Source organism: Sapajus apella, unplaced genomic scaffold (genome assembly GCF_009761245.1).
Source record: "Sapajus apella isolate SASKATOON/1434 unplaced genomic scaffold, GSC_monkey_1.0 scaffold97, whole genome shotgun sequence".
NCBI lineage: Eukaryota > Metazoa > Chordata > Mammalia > Primates > Cebidae > Sapajus > Sapajus apella.
Window position 1 is genome coordinate 2,953,427 of NW_022437037.1, and position 24,315 is coordinate 2,977,741.

The 24,315-nt window shown below is 54.0% G+C and overlaps 1 protein-coding gene across 17 annotated transcripts in view; it reads left to right on the forward strand.

Annotated features, from left to right (window-relative positions):
- DNM1 (dynamin 1) overlaps positions 1-24,315 on the forward strand; it is a 51,397-nt gene that overhangs the window by 18,858 nt on the left and 8,224 nt on the right. For 12 of the 17 annotated variants that reach the window (XR_004262387.1, XR_004262390.1, XR_004262388.1 and 9 more), the window contains exons 7-16: positions 1,111-1,253; positions 1,381-1,516; positions 1,708-1,775; positions 4,911-5,049; positions 12,099-12,185; positions 16,611-16,681; positions 16,987-17,038; positions 17,244-17,255; positions 19,756-19,869; positions 23,821-23,930. Coding sequence is in view for 13 of the 17 variants with exons in the window: in XM_032257419.1 (XP_032113310.1) it covers positions 1,111-1,253; positions 1,381-1,516; positions 1,708-1,775; positions 4,911-5,049; positions 12,099-12,185; positions 16,611-16,681; positions 16,987-17,038; positions 17,244-17,255; positions 19,756-19,869; positions 23,821-23,930 (932 nt within the window). In the remaining 4 variants the exon portion in view is untranslated. Of the gene's footprint in view, positions 1-1,110; positions 1,254-1,380; positions 1,517-1,707; positions 1,776-3,159; positions 3,299-4,910; positions 5,050-12,098; positions 12,186-16,610; positions 16,682-16,986; positions 17,039-17,243; positions 17,256-19,755; positions 19,870-23,820; positions 23,931-24,315 lie in introns of all 17 variants that reach the window. The other 5 variants (XM_032257422.1, XM_032257421.1, XM_032257418.1 and 2 more) reach the window with 1 other exon arrangement.

Genomic DNA, 24,315 nt, shown 5'->3' on the forward strand with positions numbered 1-24,315 from the left:
CCTGCCTCCCTCCTTCCTTCCTTCTTTCTCTTTCCTTCTTTCTTTCTGTCTTTTTTAGATGAAGTCTCCCTCTGTTGCCCAGGATGTAGTACAATGGCCCCATCTTGGCTCACTGCAACCTCCACCTCCTGGGTTCAAGTGAATCTTCTGCCTCAGCCTCCAAAGTAGCTGGGATTACAGGCACACACCACCACGCCCAGCTAATTTTTGTATTCTTAATAGAGACAGGGTTTCACTATGTTAGCCAGGCTGATCTCAAACTCCTGACCTCAAGTGATCTGCCCATCTTGGCCTCCCAAAGTGCTGGGATTACAGGTGTGAGCCACCATGCCCAACCTCTGAGCCTCTATTTCTGCGTGTGTAAAATGGAAACAATGGGTGATCAGACTTGTTTCACAGAGTCATGATGGCTCAGGGAGATACGGTGTGGGGGCACCTAGTGAGAATGAGTGCCAGAGCTTGAGAGTGACCTTAAAGGAGGCTTTAAACAGAGGGTGCAGGGGGCAGTCCTCTGGCTACCCCTGCCCTAGATGCACGTCTAAAAATATTAAATTGGGCTGGGTCCAGTGGCTCCTGCCTGTAATCCCACCACTTTGGGAGGCCAAGGCGGGTGGGTCACTTGAGGCCAAAAATTCGACCAGCTTGGCCAACATGGCAAAACCTTGTCTCTACCAAAAACGCAAAAAATTAGCTGGGTATGGTGGTGCATGCCTGAACCACCTTGAACCCAGGAGGCTGAGGTTGCAGGTTGCAATAAGCCGAGATCGCACCGTTGCATTGCAGCCTGGGTGACAAGAGTGAAACTCTGTCTCAAAAAAAAGAAAAAATAAACAAAAATAAAAATATTAAATTGGTTGAAAGTCAGGAAATTTCAAATACAAATCCAGATTTCTGGTTTTATTGAAAATTATGCACTCATTAATTCAACTAATACGCCTCTGCAAGCTCCTTCTATGAACCGACTTTCCTGCCAGTGGCCCGGGTCGCAGTGGCAGGGCTGCCCTCCATAGCTCTCCACTTCACCACGTTCACACAGTTCCCCCTGCATCCAAGTTCCTGCCTGGCCCTGTGACCGTCTGTCCTTAACCCTTTCCTCACCCCCACCCCCAGCAACTGACGAACCACATCCGGGACACATTGCCGGGGCTGCGGAACAAGCTGCAGAGCCAGCTGCTGTCCATCGAGAAGGAGGTGGAGGAATACAAGAACTTCCGTCCTGATGACCCCGCACGCAAGACCAAGGCCCTGCTGCAGTGAGGCTCCCCCAGCTCCTACTCCCATCACTGAATCCCTGCCCCCAGCCTCTCAGCATGGGGCTCTCCCGGAGCTCCCTTCGCTGGGCTGCTCCCGCCCCCTGAGGCCACACCACTTTCCCCCCAGGATGGTCCAGCAGTTCGCCGTAGACTTTGAGAAGCGCATTGAGGGCTCAGGAGATCAGATCGACACCTATGAACTGTCGGGGGGAGCCCGCATTAACCGAATCTTCCACGAGCGCTTCCCCTTTGAGCTGGTCAAGGTAGGTCAGGCAGCCCTGAGGACATGGCTTAGGACTCCCGCCACCCTCACTCAGGACTCTCTTCGTGTGCTTTTGCTGACCCCTACTCCAGAGGCCTTGATACCCAGCCCTGGGTGTGGGGTGGGCCCTGGCTTGACCTCTCAGGTAGCAGGACAGGCCCTGACCAGCCTTTTCTCTGCTTTTCTACACAGATGGAGTTTGATGAGAAGGAACTCCGAAAGGAGATCAGCTACGCCATCAAGAATATCCATGGCATTAGGCATGTATTGGGGCCTGGGGGGGTGCTGAACCCCAGAAGCAGGGGGGCTGGGACAGAGGCGGAGGGAGTGATGAAGTGGGCCTCCCTCAGGAAGGACTGAGAGCTCTGGTCCCCAGTCCTCTCGACCCCCACTTTCTGGCTCCCTGCGTGACAGGCTGCAGCTTGGGGAGGTGGACTGGGGTCATCCCACCTACTGTCACTTGCTGGGCCAATCGGGCACAGCCCAGGGTGCAGGTGGCCAGGGAAGTACCCCCTGCGGCTGGGCCCATCCCCAGAGTGAGATACCTCCCTCAATGCCACCCGGGTGACCAGGCAAAGATGCCCAAACCACGAGGTAGGCCCTGCGGTGGAGCATCAAGGTATGAGGCTCTGTCATTTTATGATGACCTGGGACTTCGAAACCCTCCAGGCCCTCCTGTATTCACATTAGCCCAGAGTCAGCCCCATTCCACCCGACCGCCCTGCTTCCAGGCAACCCGTGGAGCAGGAAACGGGATTGGGAGGTGGACTCCGTTCCTTAAAAGCTTAGATCCCCTTCAGGGACCTAGACCTACACGGTGTTCATCCAGCAAATCCACTGGGCAGGAAAATTTAAAGCACCTACCACATGCCAGGCAGTGAACAAGACCCAGTGCCCCTGCTCTCATGCAGCCTCATTGCCAAGGTTTGGCTTAGAATTTACTTCCTGATAACTGCACTGGCCAATTCACAGAAAAGAGATCGCTCCCCTAGTCTTAAAACAAAACACTTGGCCGGGCGTGTTGGCTCACACCTATAATCCCAGCACCTTGGGAGGCCAAGGCAAGCAGATCACCTGAGGTCCGGAGTTGGAGACTAGCCTGACCAACATGGATAAACCCCGTCTCTACAAAAAAACCCGGGTGTGGTGGTGCATGCCTGTAATCCCAGCTACTTGAGAGGCTGAGGTAGGAGAATCGCTTGAACCCAGGCAGCAGAGGTTGCGGCCAGCTGAGATTGCACCATTGCAGTCCAGCCTGGGCGACAAGAACAAACTCGGTCTCAAAAACAAAACAAAACACTTTATTCTCTGGAAAGGCTCTTATGGAGACCCCAGTTTGGCAATTTTCAAGCCATTTCTGGCCATAGAACTTTCCGTATGCACAAACCCTTACGAGGAAGCAGGACTTCTACATCAGATACGTAGTCCTCTCCACCACCTCCTCTGGCCCCAAAGAGCCTCAATTAAAAGCCCTTCATTAGAACCCCTCCCTCCCATTTTACAGCCGGGGACACTGAGGCCCAGAGAGGAGTAGTCAAGGGCCCCTCGGGCAGAGTTCATGGGTGTGGGGAGGGGCCTTGGCCTGGCCCTCCTGGCCGGCACTGGCCTGTGACACTGTGCCCTTCTCCCGCTCCGGGCGTTCAGAACGGGGCTGTTTACCCCAGACATGGCCTTTGAGACCATTGTGAAAAAGCAGGTGAAGAAGATCCGAGAACCGTGTCTCAAGTGTGTGGACATGGTTATCTCGGAGCTAATCAGCACCGTTAGACAGTGCACCAAGAAGGTAACCCGGCGGCCGGGCCAGCCCCCACCGCCTCTGCCCTGCCCTGCACCGCTGCCAGGCGCTCCTTCCCCACATCCCCACCTGCCTCCTCGGTAGCATGTACAGACCTCAGCGGGGTGGGGAGGCAGGCCGCCAATGACCAGGAGAGAATGTGCCTCTGAGGGGGCCTCACCCATCCCTGGCTCCCAGGCCTGGGGACCCAGGGATTGGACACGGGTGAGATGGGGATGATGGCTGGCTGTTTACCCCAAGAGCCCACCAGGAGCTCCCCCAGCTCAGAGAATAGGGCTTGAGGGGACCCTGAGCCCCCTCCTTGCCCTCAGAGGCGTCATCTTTGGGAGCTCCAGGTAGGGGTCTGGAGAAACCGAGGCCATGGAGACAGGTGAAGTGCAGGGCCTTCTTGGGCACTGCTTGGTGTGTCTGGGTGGCCAGAGGGGTGCTGAGGACCAGGACTAGCAGGAACCCTGGCTCCCCACTGTCCTTCATGCTCCCCATCCTCACCTCACCCTCACTCAGGACCCTCACGCAGAGCCTCTCCCTCCCTTCCATCCACATCTGGCCGTCCAGAAACAGAGCCCTTCTCCCATCTGCCCCACCATCTGGGCCTCACAAAACCATGCAGGGAGGCAGGGCAGGGAGGACAGTGCCCATTTCACAGCACAAACACTGAAGCTCTAGGAGATCAAGTTTGCCCGAGGTCACAGTCACCAGGAGGTGGCAAAGCTAGTGCTTGAAGCCACGGCTCTGGACTCCCAAGTCCAGTGCTCCTCGATTCCACCTTCCAGCCTCCCTTCCTTTCCTCCCCACTGCTGCCCCAGCCCCTCTCTATCTCCACCTCCACTCTTTCTGTCTTTCCTCCTCTCTTTCTGTCTTTTGGTTCCACCAAACCCCTGTGGAGGAGAGGCAAGGAATGCCCCTTGAAGAGAAAGGGAGGGGCAGGACTAGAGCAGGGAGCTGGAGAATGGAGGTCAGGGTGCTGTGCTGCAACCCCAGGAGGCAGCCTCTGCACCATGGTTTATGGGAGTGGAGCCCCCTGGCGTTGTGCAGTGCATGGCCTGGGCAGCTGGATGTGGCAACCCTAGAGATAGGGAATGGTGCTGAGCTTTGGAGTCAGGGTGAAGCAAATTCCAGGGCACTGGGAAGCCTAGAATTAAACAGGATGGGTGGATGAGGTCCTGGCCTTGTCCTGGCCTGGGTCAGCTCCTTAGGAGAACCCAAGGCTGTGGACAAACATGGCACTGGGAGAAAGCAGGCAGCCTCAGTGAGGCTGAGGAGCAGGGGAGCATCCCTGGGGCGAGCATCTGAACTCAGTAGGGGTCTTGTACAGAGCAGGGGCTTGGTCCCTCTTATCCCTGGCCATACCCACGGAGCCCAGGGGATGCTTGGCAGCACCTGGGAGGTGCCGACCCGGGTGGTGAGGGAGGGCCAGTCCCACGCTCACATTGTCTTCTGTTCTCTCTCTCTCTTTATCTGTGTCGGTGTCTCTCTCTCTTCCCCATGCCCGTGCCATCCTCTCCACCCCTGGATTCCTGTCCCTGCTTGGCTTTCACCCACTTCTCCTCCCCACCCGCGGCTGCTCCTCCTCCTGTCCCCACCTCCTCCCCGGGTGCAGGACGGGCCTCTTCACACCTGACCTCGCTTTTGAAGCCACAGTGAAAAAGCAGGTGCAGAAGCTCAAAGAGCCCAGTATCAAGTGTGTGGATATGGTAGTCAGTGAGCTCACAGCCACCATCAGAAAGTGTAGCGAAAAGGTATGACGGCCGCCTGGGCGGGGCTGGACCTGGCCGTCCATTCCTTGTGGTCATGGCCTCCTGTGGGCAGAAAGATCTGCTGAGCAGTCCTCACGGCTACCCACAGGGACCCAGCCCTAGTGTTTCCCGCCAGTTTCTAACCCTGAGTACTTACCCCCATCCCTGCCAGAAGACTACTCCAACCCAAGCATCCTTGGTGGCACCTTTGCATCAATGAGAATGCCAGTGATGAAGGAGATGGCAGCTGTTTACTGAGCACCTACTATCTGCCAAGCATGGGCTAAGTGCTTGCCCTTACTATATGACTCAGTCCTCTCAACCACCCTAAGAAGTGGGTAGTGTTGTTATTCCCATTTTGCAGATGGCAGAACAGAGTCTCAGAAAGGAGAAGCACATTGTGATGCAGATTTAGGAAGGTCAGAGGAAGGGGTCTGAGACCGGGCCTCCTGGGCAGGGGGAACTGTCCTAGTTCCTCAAAACCAATTTGCCTGAAAGCACATTGGATGACTCACTTTACAATAATCCATGCGTGATAGACAGGGGCAGCCTCTTTTGAGTTGTCTGTAACTTTTTAGATGCCTTTTTCCTATTTGTCTGCTTTTGGGCATTTTGAGGATTTTTAGCCAGGTTGTCTAAAACAGTTCCTTCCAGAGGCGTGCAGGAGAATTGCCTGCAGGTGCTTCTGCCGCAGGCTGAATCAGAGGTGCTGGGCGTAGCCCAGCCTCACCTGTGTCTGCAGGACTTCCCTATGCCGGTGGGTGGAGGCACATCCACCTTAGTATCAGGTTTCAAGTAAGCATCAATCATCTCCAGTCCTTTTTTTTTTTTTGGATGGAATCTTGCTCTCTAGCCCACACAGGAGTGCAGTGGCGCCATCTTGACTCACTGCAACCTCCACCTCTTGGGTTCAAGCGATTCTCCTGCCTCAGCCTCCCACGTGGCTGGCATCACAAGCATGCACCACCACACCCGGCTAATTTTTGTATTTTTAGTAGAGATGGGGTTTTGCCACGTTGGCCAGACTGCTCTTGAACTCTGGACCTCGTGATCCGCCTGCCTCGGCCTCCCAAAGAGCTGGGATTACAGGTGTGAGCCACCGCACCCCGCCGGTCTTATGCCCTTTAACTGCTGAGTTGTAGGCCACTGCAGAAATGTGGCATGACTTATATGTTCAGTGTCCTCTTGATGGGCATTTAAGTTTCAACATTTTGCATTTTCTTTGCCTTCACAAACGGTGCTGCAATGAACGTCTTTATGGATGTATCTGTAGTACTTATCCCATTGTTTCTTTCTTTCTTTTTTAGAGACAGAGTTTTGCTCTGTTACCCAGGCTGGAGTGCAATGGCGCAATCTCGGCTCACCGCAACCTCCGCCTCCTGGGCTCAGGCAATTCTCCTGCCTCAGACTCCTGAGTAGCTGGGATTACAGGCACGCACCACCATGCCCAGCTAACTTTTTGTATTTTTAGTAGAGACGGGGTTTCACCATGTTGACCAGGATGGTCTCGATCTCTTGACCTCGTGATCCACCCGCCTCGGCCTCCCGAAGTGCTGGGATTACAGGCTTGAGCCACCGTGCCCGGCCTCTTTCTTTCTTTTTTAGAGACAGAGTTTTGCTCTGTTACCCAGTGTGGAGTGCAGTGGCACCATTATAGCTCACTGCAGCCTCAAACTGGGCTCAAGCCAAATCAAGCGATCCTCCCCACTCAGCCTCCCAAGTAGCTGGGACTACAAGCACGCATCACCACACCCAGCTAATTTTTTTGTTTTTTTGGGTGTTTTTGAGACAGAGTTTCACTATTGTTGCCCAGGCTGGAGTGCAGTGGTGCCATCTCAGCTCACTGCATCCTCCGCCTTCTGGGTTCAAGCAATCCTTCTGCCTCAGCCTCCCAAATAGGTAGGATTACAGGAGCACGCCACCATGCTCAGCTAATTTTTTTTTTTTTTTTTTTTTTGTGAAGTCTCATTCTGTCTCCCAGACTAGAGTGCAGTGGCACAATCTTAGCTCACTGCAACCTCCGCCTCCCAGGTTCAAGCAATTCTTCTGCCTCAGCCTCCTGAGTAGCTGGGATTACAGGCATCCACCACCACGCCCAGCTAATTTTTGTATTTTTAGTAAAGACAGGGTTTCACCATGTTGGCCACGCTGGTCTCGAACTCCTGACCTCAAGTGATCTACCCCCGCTTGGCCTCCCAAAGTGCTGGGATTACAGGCAAGAGCCACCGCCTGGCATCAGTCCCTTCTTGATGGACTTTTGGGTTGTTTCCAAATTTTACCATAATTATTGCTTCCCTTTTGGAATGACAGTCAAAGTGTTTCATGGTTTTTAAATGTTTATGTCTAGTAATCAACCTTCTAGGAATCTATCCTAAGGAAACAATTCTAGAGAAAGAAAAGCAAAACTCGGTCCACAGAGATATTCATTGTCAGGCTATTTAGAGTATTGAAAAACTAGAGGTTATCTAAATGCTCACCAATAGGAAAATGGTTAAGTAAACTGTGAAAAATCTATTCAATAGAATATTATGCACCCATTAAGAATGTTTATATAGGCTGGGTGCCACAGCTCACACCTATAATCCCAGCACTTTGGAAAGCTGAAGAGGAGGATTGCTTGATGCCAGAAGTTTGAGACCAGCTTGGGCAACACAGCAAAACCCCATCTCTACAAATTTTTTTTTCAAATTAGCCAAGCGTGGCAGTGTGCACCTGCAGTCCTTGCTAGTTGGGAGACTGAGGCAGGAGGATGGCTTGAACCCAGGAGTTCAGTTGCACCACTGCACTCCTGGGTTATTTTATTCTTGTCTCTAAAATAAAAAAGAAGTTAGAGACCAGCCTGGGCAACACTGTATGACCCTGTCGCTGCAAAAACTTAGCTGGGCATGGTGGCACATGCCTGAAGTCCCAGCTACTCAGGTGGCTGAGATGGGAGGATTGCTTGGGCCTGGGAGGTCAAGGCTGCAGTGAGCTGTGACTATGATCATACCACTGCACTCCAGCCCGGAAGACAGAACAAAAGCCTGTCTTAAAACAAAAAAAACAAGGTTGGCCAGGTGTGGTGGCTCATGCCTGTAATCCCAGCACCTTGGGAGGCCGAGGTAGGTGGATCACCTGAGGTCAGGAGTTTGAGACCAGCCTGGCTAACATGGTAAAACCCCACCTCTACTAAAAATACAAAAATTAGCCAGGCGTGGTGGTGCATGCCTGTAATCCCAGCTACTCAGGAGGCTGAGGCAGGAGAATCACTTGAACCCGGAAGGCAGAGGTTGCAGTGAGCTGAGCTCGCGACAGCCTGGGTGACAGAGTGAGACTCCATCTCAAGAAAAGATGGGATTTACTTGTCCCCCCATGGTGTACTGTAGGGGGAGAAAAACAAAGCGGGTTTCAGAAAAGAATGTATGGTATTTTGGAGAAAAAATACCGTATGTGAAGGATAAAATCCCAAAGGCGTATTCACCATAGGACTCTTTCACTTCACAAATTTTGTTTATTTATTTATTTATTTTATTTCATTTTTGAGATGGAATCTCGCTCTGTTCCGTAGGCTGGAGTGGTGCAGTGGTGCGATCTCGGCTCACTGCAACCTCTGCCTCCCCGGTTCAAGCGATTCTCCTGCCTCAGCCTCCCGAGTAGCTGGGACTACAGGTGGGGGCCACTATGCCCAACTAATTTTTTTGTATTTTTAGTACAGAAGGGGTTTTACCATGTTGGCCAGGATGGTCTCGATCTCTTGACCATGATCTGCCCACCTCGGCCTCCCAAAGTGCTGGGATTACAGGCGTGAGCCGCCGCGCCCGGCCCTATTATTATTACTATTATTATTATTATTTTGAGACAGAATTTTGCTCTTGTTGCCCAGGCTGGTGTGTAATGGCACGATCTGGGCTCACTGCAACCTCTGCCACCCGGGTTCAAGCAATTCTCCTGCCTCAGCCTCCCAAGTAGCTGGGATTACAGGTGCCCGCCACCACACCCAGCTAATTTTTTGTATTTTTCGTAGAGACAGAGTCTCACCATGTTGGCCAGTCTGGTCTAAACTCCTGACCTCAGGTCAACCACCCACCTTGGCCTCCCAAAATCCTGGGATTACACGTGTGAACCGCTGTGCCCGGCCCACTTCACAAATTTTAGTCATGCTTTAATATTTTAAAGTGAGTCTGTGTGATTTTTTTTTCTTTTTCTTTTTGAAACAGTGTCTTGCTCTGTCACCTAGGCTGGAGTGCAGTGGCACAATCTCAGCTCACTGCAATCTCTGCCTCCTGGGTTCAAGCAATTCTCGTGCCTCAGCCTCCTGAGTAGCTGGGAGTAAAGGCATGTGCCATTACGCCTGGCTAATTTTTGTATTTTTAGTAGAGATGGGATTTCACCATGTTGGTCAGGCTGGTCTAAATCTCCTGACCTCAAGTGATCCACCCTCCTTGGCCTCCCAAAGTGCTGTAATTACAGGCGTGAGCCACTGCGCCCTGCCGTCTGTGATTTTTGGGAGCAGAAAAAAATGATCAACAAATATTTGAAACGGAAAGCTTTGGCCTAAAAAGAGGAAAATGATACTTTTGCCTTTTGATTTGTTTAGTGGATCATAATTATTTTCTTTGTAGGCAAAAGTCACCCATCTTTGTATATATATTTCCCCTCCCCTCAAGTTTTCTAAGTTTGGCAAGCCACTTCTGCCAGAGGTTTAATAAGTGTTCATAAGGGAACTCTCATTACTCCTAGCACTGCTGGGATTAGAGTTGCCATCTCTGAGTGAAATCTAGAGTTTAATGTTGGGCACTGGGTGTGTTGCTCAGTCCTCTCAACAATCCTAGGAGGGAAGGGGCCATTACTACCCCATTTTCCACATGGAGAAACTGAGGCTCAGAGCAGTCTGGTCACTTTTCTAAGGAGAGTCAGCAGACAGTGGCTAGCTTTGAACCCAGGGCCAAATGACTCCAGGGGCTGTGTCCCTGACCGCTAACCCATTGGGCTCCAGGCTGACTGCCCCCTCAGCCAAGGACTGAGAGGGGAACCTTTTGAAAAGCTGGCAAAATGTGCTGGAAATGCTCAGAGGCAGCCAGAATGGAAAAAGATGCTCAAAGGGAACAGAACTTCTCAAAGGGGCGGAGGCTGCCCTGCCATGGGTGACACGTGGAAAACTTGAGAAATGTGACATCCAGGCGGTTAGTGGGAAAATTGGTCATGCTCTTTGGCAAACTGCTCCTTCCTCCTCCCTCCTTCTCCCCGATCCTCTAAACTCTGCACTGGGAGGGAGCACTTGGGACCACCTCAGAAGAGGCCTGGTAGCAGTGACCCAGTCCCAAATCTCTGCCCAGACTTGGACACTGCAAAGAGTGGGAACCCTTCCCTGAGCCTCAGGAGCAGTGGAGTCCACAGGGTCCCTCTAGCCACTGTTTTAAAGCCCCTGGTCTCAGGCTGCTTCTCCCCCAAGTCTCCTGAGCTTGGCCACATTAGCCACACCCTTGGCACAGCCACGGGATGATGGGTAGGATGTGGGCATCCCTCGTGTCGGCATCCTGGGTCGACATCTAGGGCACTGCTTTCTCCCCATCCTCCTGCCTCTCCCGATGCCCCCTCCTCAAACCTCCTTGGCCTCCATCCTGCCCTCAGGATCACCACCTGTGACTTAGGCACACCAGTCCCTAGGCCTCTTCCCCCATTGGGGGACCCACCTGAAGGGCCTGACCCAGCCACAGGAAAGGGGATGAGGAGCACTCCCAGTTTTGTCCCCTCATGCTGCCTGGGCCCCAGGTGGCCACCGAGTGGGGAGGGTGGGCCCGCAGGACCAGAGCCTCTGGGGGTAGGCTCCCACTGTCAGAGGCACATTGAGTCTCCTCCCCTGGAAGAGCTGATCATGGTTCAGAGGGCAGAGGACCCTGTGCCACTCACCCTGGCATCCATCCTTCATTCATTCCCTCATTCTCCAACATGCCCTCTTCCAGCACTGTCCATGGGCCTGGCCCTGCCCCAGTCCTGCCTTGGGGGCAGTTGCAATCCAGTTGATTGGAGGAGGTGGAGTGGGACTAGCAAGGCCACTAATTCAGCTCTTGGGCAGTTGGGGCAGGCTCTCTGGAGGAGCGGAAGTGCAACAGAACCTCATAGTCCAGTGAATCACCTGGGCTGTGTCCAGAGCCCAAATGAGCTGAGGGCACGATTCACAGGCAGAGGGGAACGGACTTGGAGCAACTTCCCCTCCAGCCTCCCTTAATAAGAACCAGGGGGGAAAGGGGTGCTGCTGGGCTCCTACCCCTAGGGAGTTGGGTTGAGACAGTGGGGCTGGCCAGAGCCACACAGATGTGGCTGGGGATGGTGGTGCCAGGCAGGGGCATGCAAAGGAGACAGAGCTGGGTGGATTCCACCAAGAGGGCCAGGGCCCAGCCAGGCCCCGCGGGGTACTGCTCATGCTGCTAGCCCCCGCCTCGCATGTCCCCCAGGCCTCGCATGCTTTTGCCTGTGGTTCCTGCATGTCCTCTGGTGTGACTGCTGGTTTTCCCCTGAACCCCCTCCCTGGCTCTGACAAGGAGCATTGCCTGTCCCCAGCCTGACTCAGGAGGCCAGCTGGCACCTTAGGCCCTGTCCTCCCCCGATTCCTCCTGGATGGGAATCCGGAGACTGCCCTCTGCCCGATTCCCCATCTAGCTGTCCCTCCACGCCTTTAGGAAGGCACGGGGTAGCCCTGAGGATGAGGGAACACCTTGGGAGCTCATGGTCCCCAGAGGCCGCGACCTAACCAGTCTGCGGGGCAGGCTGGTTCCCACAGCCTTTCTCCCATGGGAACCACCCCTGTCCCCTGAAGTAGCCCAGGTAGGCCAGTGAAGAGGGCCTGGAACCAGGAAGACCCTTGAATCGCCAATTGGAATCCACACTTGGGGGAAAGAGGTGGTCGTGACTTGGTGCCATCAGCGTCCTGGGATCCCCGGTCTTCCCCGCGTCGTGGGCGTTCTGTGTGTGCCTCCCACCCTGCGCCGCGGATCCCTGGACTCATGGGGTGTGGGTGCTCCCTGCCCATGCCCTCTGTGTACGTGGCTTTCTGCCCTCCCACCCTTCCCCAGCTCCAGCAGTACCCACGGCTGCGGGAGGAGATGGAGCGCATCGTGACCACCCACATCCGGGAGCGTGAGGGCCGCACCAAGGAGCAGGTGAGCCCCGCAGCACGCGGCCCGCCCTCGCCTTCCACTCCCCGGCCTGGAGTCGCTTCCTTCCTTCTGCCTCTTTTATCTCAGTCTTCCTCTCTCTCATACTAACTCTGCTTCTCTCTCTTTTTTACTGTAGTGAAATACACATAACATTAACTGTACCACTTTAGCCATGTTTAAGTGCACAGTTCAGCGTCACTAAGTACATTTGCATTGTCATACAGCCCTTACCAACATCCAGCCACAGAACTCTTTTTTCCTTTTTTTGAGATAGAGTCTCACTCTTTCGCCCAGGCTGGAGTGCAGCGGCATGATCTCAGTTACTACATCCTCCGCCTCCTGGGTTCAAGTGATTCTTTGTCTCAGCCTCCCGAGTAGCTGGGATACAGGTGTGCACCACCATGCCTGGGTAATTTTTGCATTTTCAGTAGAGGCGAGGTTTTACCATGTTGGCCCGGTTGGTATCGAACTCCTGACCTCAAGTGATCCACCCGCCTCGGCCTTCCAAAGCGTTGGGATTACAGGCGTGAGCTACTGCACCCGGCCTGTCTCTATGAATTTGACTTTTCTAGGGACCTCATGTAAGTGGAGTCATACAGCATCTGTCACTTAGCATAATATCTTCCAGGGTTATCCGTATTGTAGCATGTGTTAAAAGCTCCTTTCTTTTAAGTGTTGAATAATATTCCTTTGTAAGGATGGACCACACTTTGTTTATTCATGTGGGTTGTTTCTGCCTTTTGGCCATTGTGAATCATGCTGCTATGAAGATGAGCGTACAAATATCTGAGTCCCCACTTTCAACCCTTGGGGGTATACACCTAGAAGGGGCAGTGCTCGGGCATAGGGTAGTTCTATGCTTATTTTTTTGGAGACAGAGTCCCGCTCTGTCGCCCCTGCTAGGCTGGAGTGCAGTGGCATGATCATGGTTCACTGTAGCCTCAACCGCCCAGGCTCAATCGATCCTCTGACCTTAGCCTCCCAAGGAGCTGGGGCTACAGATACATGCCACTATGCCTGGCTAATTTTAAAATTTTTTGCAGACACGGGGGTCTCACTATGGTGCCCAGGATGGTCTCAAACTTCTGGACTCAAATGATCTGCCTCAGCCTCCCAAAGTGCTGGGATTACAGGCATGAGCCACCCCGCCTGGCCTAGTCTGACTTTTTTTTTTTTGAGTCAGAGTTTCGCTCTTGTTACCCAGGCTGGAGTGCAATGGCGTGATCTCCACTCACCGCAACCTCCACCTCCTGGGTTCAAGCAATTCTCCTGCCTCAGCCTCCAGAGTAGCTGGGACTACAGGCACGCACCATCATGCCCAGCTAATTTTTGTATTTTTAGTAGAGATGGGGCTTCACCTTGTTGACCAGGATGGTCTCGATCTCTTGACCTTGTGATCCACCCGCCTCGTCCTCCCAAAGTGCTGGGATTATAAGCCTGAGCCACCGCGCCCGGCCTGACTTTCTTCACTTTCTGGCAGTCTACCTTCTGGTCCTCTCTTTGGGCCTTTCTATTTGCTGTTTCTCTGGGTCACATTCTACCCCTCATAGCCACCCCGACCTTTATGTCATTGTTCATCAACTATTCATTCATTCATTCCTTACTTCCATCATAAACATAGCCCCTGAATGCTGCCTCTGAGCATTTCACCCTCTGATGGCCACTGGCTTGCTCCCAGTGTTTCTCTATTACAAACACTGTACTACTTTGAGTACTCTGGCTCGTGTATCTTTGCTCACTTGATGAATTTATCTGTAAGGTATAATTCTGGAAGTGAATCTGTGCATTATTTGTTTGTTTGTTTGTTTGAGATAGGATGCTCTGACGTGAGCAGAGCCCATCGTGGGCCTCACGGAGCTCAGAGGCTAGTCCTCCTTCCTGGTCCATGTCTGCCACGCCCCCGCCTATCTGTTGTAGTCCCCTCTGGCTCCCATTTCCCATTTCCTGTTTTCAAACGTCTCTCCATGATGATGCCATCTGCATTCATTCATGTTTTTGTTATCGATGTCGTATTTTTAAAGTCTTATTGATTGCTTTTTAATTACAAAAGTAATAAATAAAACATTCAATCGGTATAGAAGTGGTTAAATTACAAGGAGATAGCCCTCCATTCACTCTTCGCCACCCCCAGTTCCTCCCAAAAAATAACCATTAGTAACAGTTTGGGGCTCCACACAGTGGCTCATACCTGTAATCCCAGCAATTTGGGAGGCCTAGGTGGGAGGATTACATGAGCCCAGTAGCTTGAGACCAGCCAGGGCAACATGGCAAGACCGACCCCGTCTCTACAAAAAATTTTAAAAACTAGCTAGGCGAGTCGGCATGCACCCAAAGTCCTAGCTACATGGGAGGCTGAGGTGGGAGGATCGCTTGAGCCCAGGAAGTGGAGGCTGCAGTGAGCTGTGATCATGCCACTGCATTCCAGCATGGGTAACACAGTAAGACTGTGCATCAGTAATACCCCAAAAAGCAAAACGGTTTACTGTGTCACCTTACAGTCATATGCGCACACGCACGCGCGCACACACACACACACAGACACAATCCAAATTCCATCTTTATCCTAAATCACAAGCCTGCTGTGTGCCTTGCCTTTTTCCCCAGAAGATAATCCTGATAGCTAACATCTGTTGAGTATCTCATCTCCTGTGTCTTCACCAGTTCTAAGAGGCAGAAATGCTACGTTTGTGGACTTTGAGGCTCAGTGAGGACAGGCCCCAAACTCACAGAAAGCCGTGGGGCTTGGGTCTGAACCTGGCAGTCTTTATCCCATTTGGAAAGTCATTCTCATCACTACTCAATTCCAAATCTGTTCACGGTTAATCATTTGCAAGGCTCTTCCCAGGCTGGAACCTACACATTGTCCTTGCTTTTTTTTTTTTTTTTTTTTTGAGATGGAGTCTCGCTCAGTTGCCCAGGCTGAAGTGCGGTGGCTCGATCTTGACTCACTGCAACCTCCGCCTCCCAGGTTCAAGCCATTCTCCTGCCTCAACCTCCCAAGTAGCTGTGACCACAGGTGCACACCACCATGCCTGGCTAATTTTTGTATTTTTGTAGAGGCAGGGTTTCACCATTTTGGCCAGCACGGTCTTGAACTCGTGACCTCAAACCATCTGCCTGCCTCAGCCTCCCAAGGTGCTGGGATTATAGGCATTAGCCACCCCGCCCCACCAGACCTTGTTCTTTTGAACAGCTGCAGGGTGCTTTTTTGTCTAGAGAGTATCACAATCTATTTCACCCTCTGAGGGCCACTGGCTTGCTCCCAGTGTTTCTCTGTTACAAACTGTACTACTTTGAGTACTCTGGCTCATGTATCTTTGCTCACTTGATGAATTTATCTGTGAGATATAATTCTGGAAGTGAATGTGCGTTATTTGTTTGTTTGTTTGTTTGTTTGAGATGATAGGATGCTCTGACATCCAGGCTGGAGTACAGTGGTGCCATTACGGCTCACTGCAACCTCTGCCTTCCTGGGCTCAAGCGATCCTCCCACCTCAGCCTCCTGAGTAGCCGGATCCGCAGGCATATGCCACTACACCTGGGTAATTTTTCTATTTTTTGTAGACAGGGTTTCTCCATGTTGCCCAGGTTGGTCTTGAATTCCTAGGCTCAAGTGAGCCTCCTGCCTCAGCCTCCCAAAGTGCTAGGATTACAGGCGTGCCCCACCACATCCAGCCCTGTGCATTTTAATGTTGTTAAATATTGCCAAACTGCCCTCTGAGAAGGTGATACTAATTTACACTTCCACCAACAATAGGAAAGAGAGCTAACCTCCCAACACTTGTGCCACACTGATCATTTTCAAATCCACATTATTTTAACCTACATTTCGTTATTAATGAGGGTAAGCACTTTTTACATTTCCATGCTGGTTGTATGCATTTCTTCTATGAATTGTTCATCATATTCTTTGACAAAATAACATATATTTTGATTTGTGATTTTTTTTCTTCTTTCCTCTTCTCTTCTCTTCCCTTCTCTTTTCTTTTCCCTTCTTTTCTTTCAGGGTTTTGCTCTGTCTTTGAGGCTGGAGTGCAGTGGTGCAATCTTAGCTCACTGAAAGCTCAACTTCCTGGGCTCAATCAGTCCTCCCACCTCAGCCTCCCAAGTAGCTGGGACTACAGGCGCATGCCGCCACACCTCGCTAACTTTCGTATTTTTTGGTAGAGACAGGTCTCCCTATGTTGCCCAGACTGGTCTTGAACTCTTAGGCTCAAGCAGTCCTCCCGCTTCCACCTCCCAAAGTGCTGGGATTCCAGGTGTGAGCCACCACACCCGGCTTTTGTGTTTCACTGGTGGTAGGAGCTGTATTTATTATGGACGCTAACCTTCTATGTGTGCTGCAAGTGTTTTTCTCCCAGCTTGCCCTGCGTTTTAAAACTTTGTGGTGTCTTTTCCGCTTGCCCACCAACCTGTGTATCCTTGAAGGTCATGCTTCTCATTGATATTGAGCTGGCTTACATGAACACCAACCATGAGGACTTCATAGGCTTTGCCAAGTGAGTGCTCCCCCTGGGCAAAAAGTGAGTACTCCCTGGGCAAAGAAGGTGACACGTGTGTGTGTGTGTGGGTGTGGGTGTGTGTGTGTGTGGGTGTGGGTGTGGGTGTGGGTGTGGGTGTGGGTGTGGGGGTGTGGGTGTGTGGTATGTGTATGTGTATGTGTATGTGTATGTGTATGTATGTGTGTATGGAGCCCAAGTCTGCTAGGTTAACCCTCAGGGTCCTGTGCTCACCGAGCAGTGGGCAGTAGAGCTGGGTCTCTTGAGAGGAGAAGTTCTGAGACTCTTCCCCTCCCTCCCATTAGTGCTCAGCAGAGGAGCAGCCAGATGAACAAGAAGAAAACTTCAGGGAACCAGGTGAGTGGCCCCCAGCACCCCAGCCCAAGGGATGGAGGGTGCCGGACGGATGCCAGACTCCGAGAGCCCCCTCCTCTGAGGGGAAGGGTCCCACAGGGGCCAGGGAACTGTCAGCTGCCATCCACGAGCCTCCCGCTCTGCCTCAGTAACCCTCTCTCCTCTCTCCCCGATGCCTCTCGTGGTTGCTATGGTCACCTGTTTGCAGGATGAGATTCTGGTGAGTACCGGGACTGGGGCTCTCGGCTTGTGTAGCAGGGGGAGGAGGGGCTGTCGGCCGTGGGGATCTGCAGTGGGTAGGAGGGTACCCTTTGGCTGAAGCTGCTTGTACGTACCAGCCCCTGGCGTTTCATACCTGCCCTCAGGCCAGAAGCAGGCCCAGCGACACACACAGCCGCATTCACCCGTCCATCCTTGTGCACGAGCCAAGCACCTACTTCAGGCAGAGCTAGACCGTGTGGGGCTGGGTGGGTGAGAAGGCTGGGCCTGGCATGTTTAAGGTGCTCCTTAAACGTCTCTTGGATGGATAAATGCGCATGAGTGAGACATGTTTTTAAGAGGCTGACAGCCATCGCGTCCGGACTTGAATGAAGAGATGAATGAGAAGTGAAGAGACGAGTCGCTGCTCACCTGGCTTCCTGCTGTCGGTGCTCAGATGTCCGCAGAACCCTGCCTCGGCAGGAGCGCTTGCTCAACCCCAGTTGTACACATGAGCCCGAGGGTCCTCAGCTTTTCTGTCCATAGGTTCCAGAGGCTGTAGTTTCTTTGTAAGACTCTAGGTGTTTATGTGATTATTGGCTTAATGTCTGTTTCCTTCCCAGGCCCCATAAGGGGAGAGCTGAGTCTGTCCTGTTTATTATTAAATCCCCAGCTCAAGCCCAGAGCCTGGCGCGCAGTAGGTGTTCAATAGAATGAAGGCAGGAATGAATGTAGGATCAGGACAATTCAGTTCAGCCAAAACTAGCTGGTACCTACACAGTGCTGGCCCCGGGACAGAACACGGAGACCTGGGCCTGCTGGTAGGGCCCAGCCAAGGCCCCTAAGAGCTCCATGCGTGGTGGGAGTTGGGGGAGCAGGAGGTCCCTGGTGCGAGGCTCCAGAGGGGGCTTAGGATAAGCAGGCAGGAGTTCAGGGCTGGGGGTGGCCAAGAGGAGGACAAAGGCTACAAGTCAGGGTGGGGAACAGGTGGTGAGACCTGCTGGTCACATCCCAGGACACAGAGTGGACTCAATTCCAAAGACGGTGACAAGACGCTGTGGGGATCCTCGCCTGATCAGGAAGGGGTGAGCGAGGCAGCTGTGGTCTCCCCTCAGCTTAGCTGCTGCTGGGCTGTGCAGCTTGGGTTCCCAGCAAGGTTCTCAAGGAAGCCAGAGAGGCATAAGGAGGGCTCCAGAAGCAAACCTGGCTCCAGAGAGCTTTGCCACCAGCCCCAGGCCTCCTTGGGTCTTCTCTGGATGCTCAGAGAAGTAGGTGGGGAGGTCAGGGTCCAGGAGGAAGCAGAAGCAGCTCCCTTATCCTCTCGGTCTGACTCATGACCAGTGCCTGGCCAGTGACCCTGCCCTTGAAGTAGAACCACAGGCCATGGACTATGGCCATGGCTGTGGACTTCCTGGGGACAGCTGCTTCCTGCTATGAAAAGGGACCTTAGCCTGTTACTCTGGGCACTTCACGGATCAGTCCCTGCCCCTGGGGGCCTGGAGCCAAAGACTCTTAGAATCCTACTAGCATAGCATTCATTTATTCATACCACAAATACATATCAATCACTTCCTGTCTGCCAAGCCCTCTGCAGGGTGCTGGGATGTACTAGTGACCAAGAGGGTTCACAATTTAGCAGGGGAGGCTGCATCAACAGATAATAACACACACCCATGCAGAGAAGTTAGTTAAAAATCAAAGTCATGGCCGGGCGCGGGGGCTCACATCTATAATCCCAGTACTTTGGGAGGTCGAGGTAGGTGGATCACGAGGTCAGGAGATCGAGACCATCCTGGCCAACATGGTGAAACCCTGTCTCTACTAAAAATACAAAAAGTAGCTGGACATGGTGGCACGTGCCTGTAATCCCAGCTACTCAGGAGGCTGAGGCAGGAGAATTGCTTGAACCAGGGAGTCAGAGGTTGCAATGAGCTGAGATCGTGCCACTGTACTCCAGCCTGGTGACAGAACAAGACTCAAAAAAAAAAAAAAAAAATTGAAGTCATTGTTATAGAAGTTGACTTCAGGGAGTGATCAAAGATTATTATGGGAATCCTGATCTATACTGGGGGCCAGGAAGGTCTGGCCTGAGAATGTAAATTCTGAGCTGATACCCAAAGGCTGAGTAAGGAAGGAGAAGTGCTTTCTAGGCAGAGGCAGCAGCAGTATGTGTAAAGTCAGAAACACATCTCAGAACAGATGCTTGCCCAATTGGCCACATAAACTGCTTGCATACTCTTAGTGACAGGGAGCTCATCCCCTACCCAGGCCTCCAGTCCCTTACTTGGCCAGGTCTGCCTGTCAGAGGCTCTTTATCTTGAGCTGATCTCTGCCTTCCTCTGTCTTCCACTCTATTCACTAGTGATTTAAACCAAGGCAGGTCTGGCCTCCAGCCTCCCTGACTGGCCAGGCCTCTGAGAGCTGGGGGATGGGCGGGCTTTCAAATGCCTCTCTTTGCCTACCACATCCCCCACAGGGAGGCTCAGGCCCTGCCACTTACCTTCTGCCCCATCACCCTCCAGGTCATCCGCAAGGGCTGGCTGACTATCAACAATATTGGCATCATGAAAGGGGGCTCTAAGGAGTACTGGTTTGTGCTGACCGCTGAGAATCTGTCCTGGTACAAGGATGATGAGGTGAGTCAAGGGCCAGTGATCATCATGGGGCTGGGCTGGTGGCCAGGGTCAGGCTCAGACCCTCCCACAGGCTTGGAGTGGGCTGGACCATGGAACAGGGTTTTAAGATGTCTCGTCAAAGATCCCTGGGCAGGCCGGGCGCAGTGGCTCATGCCTGTAATCCCAGCACTTTGGAAGGCCGAGGCAGGTGGGTTACCTGAGGTCAGGAGTTCAAGATCAGCCTGGCCAACATGGTGAAACCCCATCTCTACTAAAAATACAAAAATTAGCCTGATGTGTTGGTGGGTGCCTGTAATCCTAGCTACCAGGGAGGCTGAGACAGGAGAATGGCTTGAACCTGGGAGGCAGAGGTTGCAATGAGCCGAGATTGAGCCATCGCACTCCAGCCTGAACAACAGAGGGAGACTCCATCTCAAAAAAAGATCCATGGGTGGAGTTGGGATGCAAGGGTGACCCTGGGGGTTCCCTGGGGAGGCGCCCTCTCACCTAGGTTGAAAGGAGAAGGTAGTTGGCAGGACTGAGGAGTCTGGGCTAAGCGCCCTGGGGAGGGTGGGCAGGGGCCCTGGGTGCCCCTTCCTGACCCTGCGGCCCAGCGGCCTTCCTGTTTTCCCGCTGCAGGGCGTGCCGCCTCCTCTGTGGCCCCCACAGACCCATGACACATTTGAGTCCAGCTGCCAGACACCGCGTTAACCCCTGCACCCCAGGCCCCTAGACCCCTGCAGCCCAAGGGAAATGCCCAGGTGCCTCCAGGCTGAGGGCCAAGGAGTGTGGGGGCCCTGCCGAGCCACCACACAGACCCCCTCCCCGCCCACAAGGGCACACAGAAGCCCCTGCCACTTCCTTCTCCTGCTGCTGGTCTCCTTTAAGAATGAGTCTATTTGGCTTTCACATCTGGATTCCAGAGGTGACCAGAGGGAATGGGGAGGGCTGGGGGTGGGCTTGTGGTAATGAGCTCCAGCTGGCCAAGGAGTGGGGGAAGGGACCCTCTTCTTCCTGAGGGGGCTGTTGGAGGCTATGGTGTCCCCACTGGGGGAGCGGGGCTCTGGGTAGGGCCTGTGATTTTGGCCTCCGAGCCCCCTCCTAGGTCCCTGTCTCCTCCAAGTTTGTCCCGGGCAGGCGCCCCAACTCTCCACCTTGGGAGGGGCCTCTGTCGTCACTGTTGGGGGCGCCAAGCCATCTGGACCTCATTACCCCAACCCCGGCCTCCCCCAACATGGGGGCCCCTGGAAGGGAGGGAGTGTGTGGTGGGGGGTGCGGGTGGGGGCGGCTTCCTGCAGGTCACTCTGCAGGGTCCCTAGATGCCCCCATGGGTTTGGTCTCCCATGTTGAGGCTCCTTACACAGGGCCAGGGAGACTGTGTGACCGGGGGCCCGGGGCCGGGGGCCTGAGACCGGTGACACTGTGGGGGAGGAGCGAGTGTAACTGAGGGGGTCCTCTGTCCTTGTGCCTCAGCCTGTAGGTCTTTCTTGAGCTTTTGTGTATATCTGAGTTTAGTGGTGTGTGAAAATGGCTCTGAAAATCGTATGTGGGGAGGTGGGAGCAGGCTGTGGGCAGTGGGTGCTGGGAGATGGTGTGTGTGTGCGTGCGTGTGTGTGTGTGTGTGTGTGTGTAGCTGGCTTGTGGGTCTGGTGTGTGGGTGTTTTTTTTAGGAGTGTGATTGGGGTATAGCATCTAGGTGTTTGGAATATGCGGTCTGCATTTGTGTCGGGGGAAAATCTGTGTGCCTGTGGAGTGACTCTGGGCACATGTCGCTGTGCTCGGGGTGGAAATGCAGGTGTGTGGGGGGAAGGGGCTCGAGGAGGGAGGGTGTGTGTGGGGGGTGTTTGAGAATCTGTGTATGTCTTTGGGATGTGAGGATGGGGGAGCGTTCTAGTCGTGAGGGTGTGTGTGGATGTGTGTGCATGAACTTGTGTGTGTGTTTGGGACATGGATGTGAGATTGAAAGTGTAGGTGTGCTCATGTGTGTGTCTGAGTTCTGGGGCTGTGAGTGTCAAGGTGCGTGTGTGTTGAATGTGAGTGGATCTTTGCACTAGGACCACTGGGGATATGGAGGTGGTCCAGGCTGGTGGGAGAGTGGTCTGTTCTCCTCCACCCAGCCGCCAGCCCTTGGGTTTTGGGGTGAGGGAGGCTCTTCAGGCAGACCAGCAGCTGCCCACATCCCCAGTCCCCATTGACCCCCAATCCTTTCAGTCGTCCTCGGCCACCCTTCCCCCATTACCGCCACCCCACACCAGTCCCATAGCAGGGTGGCTCCCCCATCCCTCTGTGCCTCCTCCCAGCCCGCCCTGTGCCCCCAACCCCCTGGCTCCAGGCTCCGGCTCTGGGATGGCGGGCAGGGGTCAGTCCAGCTCTCCAGTGGCAGCGGCGCCGAGGGTCTAACCCAGCCCAGCCTAACCAATGTGCAGACTACTGTACAATTTGGGAGTCCTGAACAGATAGTCTAAACACTGGGTAGACGGAGTGGAGGTGTCCTCTGGTCCATCCAGGCAGCAGTGTCTGTCCATCCGGTGGGCGCTTCAGCCCCATCCCCTGGAGATCCGAGAACCCCGCAACCCCAGCCCGTGTCCCCCCAGCCCCAGACCAGCCAGTCCGTGGTCCCTGCTCTGCTCCCAACTCCCCTTCTGCCTCCTTTGACGTGGCAGGGGTGAGCGGGAGCTGGGGCTGGGAAGGAGGGGCCTGAGGAGGGGGCCGGCCGGCAGGAAGGGAGGGGTGGGGGGAGGAGGCCGCTCCTACCTAGTGTCCAACCCCGAAGCGCAGGGCGGGTGGCGGTAGGGCCTCCCTCGAACGGTTCCAGATGTTCCCTGGCCCTGTGTGCAACTTCCTCCTCTCCTCCCCCAGCCGCCCTCTGGGGCTCCCGGCCACCCGCCTGGCATAAAGAGGGCTTTATGTGGCTGCATGAGCCCGGGGGGGGGGCATGGGGGGAAGAGAGGGGTGGGCAGGATGACGCCAGGATGGAGGAGCAAGGTCCCCCTAAACCCGGCCCCCCACCTGAGATCCTAGGCAAGGCTCTGGCCCAAGCCCTCTGAGACCCCGAGGCCCACACAGATGACCCCCGTGAGCAAGTAAGGCATGGGTGACAAAAACCCCTCCCATCTCCCAGAGCCCCATCCTGGGGTCCCTCCTCCCCAGATCCATCAACCTCTCCTCTGGGACACAGCAGCCTGCATACACATGTGCCCACACTGAGCACACACATGGACCTAGCGCCCCACACGCCTGTGCACAGATATACATAACTCCTCCCAGACAGCCCATTGCACCACGGTGTACAGGTAAGATGTGTACCCCAGTGTACGTCCTACCAGCATGGTTGTGCAAACATGTAGGCTGCATAATTGCCACACACATCCACAGAGTGTGCACAATCCACATTGATATGCACTAAGTGGTTCATGCTGAGCACCCCCGAGATATACATGTGCACACACTCACAATAGGTCATAGGATATGTACTTGGGCCTGCAAGTGTTGGCACAAACACACAGCTATACACATGTTGCACACACAGGCACAGCATCTCCAGGCTTGTGCTGGCTGCCTGATTGCTAACACATGGGGCGCTCGGGGGAGTGGGCTGAGCCGGCCCTTTGAAGCCGCCGGGGCTGATGGCCCCCCTTGCCGCTCTCTGCAGTCAGGAAATGAAGTCAGAGGCGGCCAGGCCGGGGGCGAGAGAGGCCCGAGTGTGGTCCCTGCCTGGGGCCGGCCTGGCTTGGATCCAAGACTTGCCTGGGGAGGGATTGTGGGAGCCACTGTCAGCCTCGCCACCCCTTGTGAGCCCCCTGGGCCAGCAGTGCCCAGCAGGCCTCTGGTCCCATGGCCAGGCTTTTAGCCAGCCACACCTTCACAGTGGGAGGGGCCGATGCTCAGAAGCCCCAGGCCAGTCAGGGGGACTCTTGGGGAGTGAGGTGTGGCAGAGAACAGTGCCAACCTCACCCATTTCTCCACCCACAGGAGAAAGAGAAGAAATACATGCTGTCTGTGGACAACCTCAAGCTGCGGGACGTGGAGAAGGGCTTCATGTCGAGCAAGCACATCTTTGCCCTCTTTAACACGGAGCAGAGGTGCCTGCCTGCCCCTGGCTGTGGCTGCCGCAGCCCCAAAACCACCCTTACTGAGTAGAAGCTGGGTACAAGGATCCAGGGAGGACAGAAACCAGCCCCAGGCCCCACAGCAAGTCATTCATTTGACAGATGTTTATTGAGTTCCTGCTTTGTGCTAGACATCATATCATGATCTTCTCCCATCCCCTCCCCCCCTTTTCTCCCTCTTTCCCTTCCTTCTTTTCTTCCTTCCTCCCTTCCTTCCCTCCTTCCATCCTCTCTCCTTTCCTCCTTCCTTCTCTCCCTTACTCTCTTTCTTCCATTCTCCTCTTCCCTCCCTCCTTCCCTTCCTTCCTCCCTCCCTCCCACTCTCCCTCCCTCCTTTCCTCCCTCCCTCCCTCCCTCC